We start from the raw sequence: 8,091 nt of genomic DNA, 5'->3' as shown, positions 1-8,091 counted from the left end.
GAGGGCTGAGCTGTGCCCCATGGAGCTGGGAGGGCTGGGCTGTGTCCCATGGAGCTGGGAGGGCTGGGCTGTGCCCCATGGAGCTGGGAGGGCTGAACTGTGCCCCATGGAGCTGGGAGGGCTGCAGGCTCTGAGCTGTGCCCCATGGAGCTGGGAGGGCTGGGCTGTGCCCCATGGAGCTGGGAGGGCTGCAGGCTCTGAGCTGTGCCCCGTGGGGCTGGGAGGGCTGGGCTGTGCCCCATGGAGCTGGGAGGGCTGCAGGCTCTGAGTGCCCCGTGGGGCTGGGAGGGCAGGGCTGTGCCCCATGGAGCTGGGAGGGCTGGGCTGTGCCCCATGGGGCTGGGAGGGCTGAGCTGTGCCCCATGGAGCTGGGAAGGAAGGAAGTTTGCACGCTCTGTAAGGTCTCAGTGCTGCCATTCTGGGCTACGGCACGTTCCTGGCAGCTCCTGCACATCCCCAGCTCGCCACACGTGCTTCCATAAGAGGAAAGCCGAGCAGCACAAGTGGCAGCGCTCCATGCAGACGGGCAGAGCTGGACACGCAGCGTGGCTGTGAGCCACATGGAGCACACGCTGTTCTGCTCGCAGTGAGCTAAAATTGGAGCGGCTGAGGCCCTGCGGGTGAGCGGGGCGTGCAGGTGGCCGTGGGGAGAGCAGAGGGGCAGCGGCACAGAGGAGTGAAAGCAATGCTGTGGGGCACAGGGGGGGGTTGGGGCCAAACCCCAGGGGTCTGGAGGAGCACTCTGAGCCATCGGCAGCCGCCGAGGTGTGAGGGTGCTGCTGGAACAGAGGGCTGCTGCCTTTTGTTCTCTGCTTGTAGCACAAAGTTTGCTTGGATTCTGTCCGACCGAACTCCTTCCTTCCCTCCTCGCAGCAGCTCAGGGTGCTCAGAGCCCCAGCAGAGACTTGGTTGCAGTTTCCTGGTGTGCTGATGGACGGTGGGCTGAATGGGAGCCAACAGCTTGCACAGGTGGCCAAGAAGGCCAACAGCTTGGATCAGGAATGGTGAGCAGGACTGGAAATCGTCCCGCCCTGTGCTCGGCTCTGCTGAGGCCTCACCTCGAGTGCTGCATTCAGTTTTGGGCACCTCAGTACAGAAGGGACATGGAGGTGCTGCAGCAGGGCCAGAGAAAGGCAGCAAGGCTGGGGAAGGGCTTGGAGAATGTGGCCTATGGGGAGAGACTGAAGGAACTGGGGCTGTTCAGTGTGGGGAAAAGGAGGCTGAGGGGAGACCTGATGGCTCTCTTCCAGTACCTGGAAGGGGATTGCAGCAGAGCGGGGCTGCTCTCTTCTCACTGGTGATGGGACGAGAGGAAATGGCCTCAAGTTGTGCCAGGGGAGGTTTAGCTTGGATCTCAGGAGGAACTTCTGTACAGGAAGGGCTGTTCAGCACTGCAATGGCTGCCCAGGGAGGCGGTTGGGTCCCCATCCCTGGATGTGTTTAACAGCCATTGGATGTGGTGCTCAGGGCCGCGATTTAGCAGGGGGCTGTAAGAGGTGGGGTGGGATGGCTGGGCTGGGGTTGGACTCGGTGATCTTTGAGGTCTTTTCCAACCTGAATTGTGTGACTCTATGATTCCCAGCCCCGGGGCTGCTCAGAGCCCCCCCTCCGTTTGCTGCCTCCTTCCTGCTGTGCAGAGCAGGGCTGCGGGTAGCGATGCCCAGCGGAGCGCAGCGCATTCGGTGCAGCAGCACACGCCGCGCCTGCAGGGCTGAGCTGCCCCAGGACCCCACCGTTCCCATTTTCCAACCTCTGTGTTCGGCTGCCAGGGAATTTCCTGCCCCTCAGCCCGTGGTTTCCTTTCGCAAATCTCAGCCGGTTCCTTTCCATCCATCCAGGATCGCCCCCCCCCCTGCAGCTCCCCAGCACTCACAGCCGCCACACAACCTCCTGTCCTGAGGCTGAGGCTCTGCCCCTGCCCTGCGTGGACATTCTGGCCCTGGGGAACGCCGGTGGGTGCAGTGGAGCCTGAGCACCCCTACCCTGCAGCGGGCACGGGGAGAGCAGGGTGGGCACCGGCTGCACCTGGGATGCTCAGCCCAGGGGGAAGTGGCCCCATCCTGTGACCGCAGGAAGGAGTTAAGTGCACATCAGAGCTGTGAGCTCCCCGTCCCGACAGCTTTCAAACACTTATTCTGACTAGAAAAAGAAGCAGAACCAGTTATGTGGAAAATGAAGCTGGGATTTCATCATAACGATATCTTCTGCTCCTTTTTTCCCCGTCTGACTTCTTTCGTGAGGAGAAAGTAACAGGCTGAGCTTAAAGGTGATCCCACCTTCCCCCCTGGAGGAGGAGACAAATGCAGAGACACCCTGGAATGTTATTGCTGAGCCCCGGTTTTGTGATGTTAAAACCAAACCAGAGCAGCTGCACCCAGCAGCAGAGCTGGTAAGCAGCAAAGGCAGACGATAACTTTGGTCTCCTGGATCAGCCTCAAAGCTGCAGCAGGGTAAGCACAGCCAAGGTCCTCCTTGCTGCCAGGAGATTGCTTTGTGATGAAAGGGGAATAGGGACCCTGAAAGCCAAACCTATGCCTATCTTCATCAAAGGCTTTGGCACAAGATCAGGTGTGTGTCGGCGAGCTCGGTCAGCAGGTGAGGGCTGGAGCGGCTCTCAAAGCGATGGCTGGCATTGACCTGAGAGTCACGGGAGGAAATGGAACGGTACAAAACACAAAGTCATGCCCTGCACTCGCCAAAGAAACGTTTGTGCCACGCATTAGGAGCCTGGGTTGGGAAACGGTTGGAGAGGAGAAGGACTGAAGGCAACCAGCAGCCCCGGGATGAATGCAGACCGCAGCCCTAGAGATGCGGTGTGTTGACTCTGCTGGGACGCGTGTCCAGGACAGGCAGCGCCACGGAGCAGAGCACGACCCGCAGCCATCGAGCAGACGTGCTGAACAACGCTGACGTGGGAGAGGAGCAGAGGAGAGCAGCCGAGGGAATGCAGAGAGGAGATGGGAGCAGCACGGGGTGGCAGCGCGTGGAGCAGGCGATAAGACTGCTCGGGGTGGTTTATCAGCACGCGACAGCAGAGCAGCAGGAGATCTGCTCCAACTGATGGACGGGCTTTGTGGGCAGAGGACATCGGTACCGAATGGCTGAATGTGGGGGGGGGGGGGGAGGCTGGAACGACTTCTGAAGCAGAGGCAGGGGATGCCCAGCCCCTTTGGCAGACGGCTGGGGGCAGGGAGCGGGCATGCTGCCCGTGTTGGCTGTTGGGGCGGGTTGGTGCGTCCTGGTGGAGGCAGTGGGGTGGGTGGGCTCTACGTCCCGTGCCTGGGGGCACGCTCAGGGGGTCTACGGCTCCCACGGCAGGGAATGCCATCGCAGTGGGGAAAGCTGCCCGTGCTATGGGCGTGCTGCTGCTTCCTGCTGGTGGCTGTGGCTTGGCCTGACCCAGGGGCACAGCAATGGTGTGCTGGGGGCTTCAGCTCCCCAACCCAATCTTCTCCCATCAAACAGAGAACCTCTACAGTGCTCCACTGTGGTGTGATGCTCCTGAAGGGACTGGGCAGCAGCTCCTTTCCACCCGACCCTTTCCTTCACCTATTGCCCCTGTGCCTCCAAAGAGCGTTCGGATGCTATTCAGATGCATTCCGTTATGCAACTAGCTCATAACTATGCAAATGTATGCAGATCTCTCCTTACACAACGTCCTGTTTTCATTCAGCTTCTTTTTTGGAAATCCAGCACTTCCTATGGGAGCGCAGTTGGAGCCCAGAGAAGCCATCTGGAGCCTCCTGGCTCGCCGAATGGGCTGGGGCGGGGAATGGCACCGGCTCCTTTCGGAGCTCCTGCCACCATCCTCTGACAGCCAGCACCGTACCTGTCCCATGGCCCTGCCAGAACCCGTGGCACAGACTGGTGCCATTAGCAGGAGGATCTGTGAGGTCCATCCAGCCCCAGTGCCAGCCGAGGGCACTGTGTGTGCAGTGAGCTGCATGAGAGCACAGCAGCAGAATGCAGCAGGTCTGCTCTCCAGCTCAAGTTGTGGCTCCTGGCACATAGCTCTGCCTTGTAGCTCTGCAGGAATCCTCGGTGGCTTTTCCTCCGTGGCTTGGTCCGACAGCTTTTTGAACCAATACAAACTTCTGGCTTTCATCCTGCTGCAGGGAGCCCTCAGCTCCACTGCCCAAAAAATACTTCTGCCAACCCAATGGCTTCTGCCTTACCCCTGGTCCTTGTGTCGAACACGCGACCCCAACGCCACTGCATCCTCCCTCTCTTGGTTGCCTCTTCCAGACTGTGTCCTCCACCTCCTGGTTGCCTCTTCCAGCATGTGGAGCACGCTCTGTCCTTCCCTGTGCTTCGTCATTCTTGTACTTGTCTGATCTCTCATGACGTGGGACAATAAGATGTGACAATGAACCCCTCAGGAGGTGCTGTTCTGTTCTCTGCTCCCTTCCTGATAATTCACAGCAGCTCTGTTTTCCCTCTGGAGCAGCGTGGCTCAACTTGAAGCACCCACGCTGCTGCACATCTCTATTCGTTGGTCTGTTCGTTAGCGAGCTCCCGCTTGTGCAGGGGCTCTCCTGGTGCTCAGACTGAGGTGCTGTAACTCTTAGGTATCTCTACCAGCACCTCTCTGTGCCTCCCCAGCATGGATGGGTGCCCATGGGCCGTGTCCCAGGGCTGCAGGCTGCGTGTGGCACGCAGGGCTTGCACTGCCGACCCCAGGTGGCGCATGAAGGTGTGTGGGATGGGGCCGTTCAGCCAGTCAGCCCCGGGGATTGCCTGTGGGCCACCCAGCACCTTCACACGGCTGCAGAGCTCTGGAACAGGGCACTGAGTGACACAGAGCTCTCACCATGTCTGTGTGCATGTGACATTGAGTGTCACCCTGCTGCTGCCCCCAGTGGCACAGTGGGTTCGGCTGGGCCTCGGTGGGGCCAATCCTTCAGCTGGGCCTCAGTGGGGCCAATCCCTCCTCTGGGCCTCAGGTAGGGCCAGTCCCTCCTCTGGGCCTCAGTGGGGCCAATCCATCCTCTAGGCCTCAGTGGGGCCAATCTCTCAGCTGGGCCTCAGTGGGGCCAATCCATCCTCTAGGCCTCAGTGGGGCCAATCTCTCAGCTGGGCCTCAGTGGGACCAATCCATCCTCTAGGCCTCAGTGGGGCCAATCTCTCAGCTGGGCCTCAGTGGGACCAATCCTTTCTCTGGGCCTCAGAGGGGCCAATCTCTCAGCTGGGCCTCAGTGGGACCAATCCCTCCTCTGGGCCTCAGAGGGGCCAATCCCTCCTTTAGGCCTCAGTGGCCTCTGTTGGGCCTTGGTGGGGCCAATCCCTCAATTGGGACATGCAGTGCGTTCCGCTTTGCCTCTCTGTGCTCCCTGCAGGTGCCAGCCGTGTCATAGGCACTGTGCCTGCCGGATGGCTGAACCTGCCAGCTGGACTTGCTGGCAGCTCCTGCAATTCCTGGTGTCGGTGCAGGCTTCACCAAGGATGCTCTGAGCAGGGAACCATGGGGACCCACCGGGTGGCAGTGAGACCCCATGGGCCAAGGCCTGGGTGCCCCAGTCAGGGCTGGGACACTGGAGGCTGCAGGGACCCACGCTGCAGGAACCGTCATCCGTGGGAATGACTTTGGGATGAGGGCAGCCCATCCTGGGGCCTGCATGGGTTCGGCTGCTGAGCGCTGCAGGCCCAGCCTGTGTCTGCTGTCGCTGGGAGGAGCAGCACGCCCTGGGGTGAGGCTGATGGCAGCCATGCCCGGAACAGCCTGGCTTTGCAGAGGGGCTGACACAGCCCGAGTTGGGAGGACACGGAGAGCAGCTCTGGCCCAGCACGGAGCATTGGGCAGCTGCAGGTCTGAGGTTCTGGCTCCAGCCCAGCCAGCTGAGGCCTGGCTGTGTGGGGCTGAGTGCCGGCTGGGTCCCTGCTGTGGGGCTGGCAGAGGCCTAGGATGAGTGTCTGGTGGAGGGCCTGGTCCTGCTGAGGGTCCCACTGAGGGGCTGACGGAGGGGCTGACCTCACCCTGACCCAGTTGGGGGGCTGGGTGAGGGGCTGGATGAGGGGCTGGGTGAGGCCCCTGCTGAGGGCTTACCCTGCTGAGGCCTCATTGAGGCCCCCACTGTGGTCCTGGCTGTGGCCTGGCTGCGGCCCTGCTGAGGATTGGCCCCAATGAGACCCAGTTGAAAGAATTGGCCCCACTGAGGCCCAGAGGAGGAATTGGCCCCACTGAGGCCTAAAGGAGGGATTAGCCCCACTGAGGCCCAGCTGAAGGACTGGCCCCACTGAGGCTCAGAGGAGGGTTTGGCCCCACTGAAGCCCAGAGAAAGAATTGGCCCCACTGAAGCCCAGAGGAGAGATTGGCCCCACTGAGGTTCAGAGGAGGGATTGGCCCCACTGAGGCCCAGAGGAGGGACTGGCCCCACTGAGGCCCAGCTGAGGGATTGGCTCCACTGAAGCCCAGAGGAAGGACTGGCCCCACTGAGGCCTAGAGGAGGGATGGGCTCTACTGAGGCCCAGAGGAGGAATTGGCCCCACTGAGGCCCAGCTGAGAGATTGGCCCTACTGAGGACCAGAGGAGGGATTGGCCCCACCGAGGCCCAGCTGAACCCACTGTGCCATTGGGGGCAGCAGCAGGGTGACACTCAATGTCACATGCACACAGACATGGTGAGAGCTCTGTGTCACTCAGTGCCCTGCTACAGAGACGTGGACACACAGCCACAGACACCTGTGATGGTGAAAGGCACGCGCACAGCCTGCATGTGGTGCAGGTGCCCATGCTCTGGGGTCTGTGTGGCACACACACACACACACACACGGCTGCTGGTTGCAGCGCTGGGCAGTGTGGGGTGCTCCCACATGTGTGCTTCCCCTCCCCGATGCCCTGGCACTTGTAGCCCTGCCCGGCGGCATCCTCAGGCTCAGGGGAGACCTCCCCGTTCTCTACACCTCCGTGAGAGGAGGTCTGAGTCAGGTGGGGATTGGCCTTTGCTCTCAGTGAACAGCGATAGGATGAGAAGGCGACGGCCTCACGTTGCTTCAGGTGAGGTTCAGGTTGGGTGTTAAGGAACATTTCTTCTCTGAAAGAGTGGTGATGCACCAGCACAGGCTGCCCAGGGAAGTGGAGGAGTTACCATCCCTTGGAGATGTGGCACTGAGGGAGGTGGTCGGTGGGCTTGGTGGGATGGGTCGGGGTTGGACGTGGGGATCTTGGAGATATTTTCCAATGTTAATGGTTCTATGATTCTAAGAAAGAAGGGGATAGGATCTTTAGCAAGGTGTGTTGTGACAGGACAAGAGCCACGTGTGCTACCTAAACCGCTCTCCCCTCAGCCAGACCTCAGCTATCCTGGACAGAGGTGGTCTGTCCCTCTGCACTATTCTATGGCTCATAGTTGTGCTGCCCACAGCTCCTGCTTCGGGGTCTCTGCCCGCTCCCACTAGTGGTAATCTCTGACCCATCTGCTGTGGGTGCCAGACGCACATTTCCCTGTCTTTTGTCAGTGCTGTATGGCTCCACAGGCACAAGCCTCCCCACGCCCTCCCCAGAACCCCCCAGCAATGCTTCACTGGGAAAAAAAATCTCAGGGAAGCAGCAGTTGTGACAGGAAGGAATTTAACCAGGCAGCAGCATCATTCCACCGCTTCGACACCACTGCTTCCTGCCCCATAATTGTGCTAGGTGGAGAGCCAGCGCTCCCCAGCCCCCAGGTGGTGTTTTCCCCATGAGGCAGAGCTCGCTCTTCCTCTGGGGCGGGTGGTGCTAGAGGCCCTGGTGCTGCCTCTTCTTTCCCTGTGTGCCTGTGACAACGGTGGTGGTGATGGTGATCTTGTTCACAGTCAGCCCTCCCGTGCCGTAAATGTCGAGGCACGCTTCTCGTTTGTACTCGGAGACCTGCTTGGTGGAGAGGAGCTCCCACACCGACACCCTCTGCTCCTGGAACTGCCCAAAGGTAATGTAAGAGCCTTCCGACTGGAGGAGATCCACTGTCTGCTGGGGAAGGGCAGCGAGATGTCTTTCTTTGCTGTGTGTCACGGTGCTGCTGATAGCTCTGACAAGTTGCTCAGTGGTGAGAGTCCCATCACGGTACAGCTCCAGGAGCTCCTGCCTTTTGTCCTCAGGGATGGAGTCGGAGGACA

General features: G+C 60.5%; 1 protein-coding gene across 1 annotated transcript in view; it reads right to left on the bottom strand.

Annotated features, from left to right (window-relative positions):
* Positions 1–7,714: 7,714 nt before the first annotated feature.
* The window catches only part of EPPK1 (epiplakin 1), a 20,249-nt gene continuing 19,872 nt past the window's right edge, over positions 7,715–8,091 (bottom strand). Inside the window, exon 3 of the mRNA XM_042837469.1 lies at positions 7,715–8,068. Within this exon, the coding sequence (XP_042693403.1) occupies positions 7,715–8,068 (354 nt within the window). The remainder of the gene's footprint in view (positions 8,069–8,091) is intronic.

Source organism: Centrocercus urophasianus, unplaced genomic scaffold (assembly GCF_019232065.1).
Source record: "Centrocercus urophasianus isolate 14NV4802_14NV808 unplaced genomic scaffold, USGS_Curo_1.0 seq_702, whole genome shotgun sequence".
In the NCBI taxonomy this organism is placed as follows: domain Eukaryota; kingdom Metazoa; phylum Chordata; class Aves; order Galliformes; family Phasianidae; genus Centrocercus; species Centrocercus urophasianus.
This window is presented reverse-complemented; position numbering and strand designations above follow the sequence as displayed.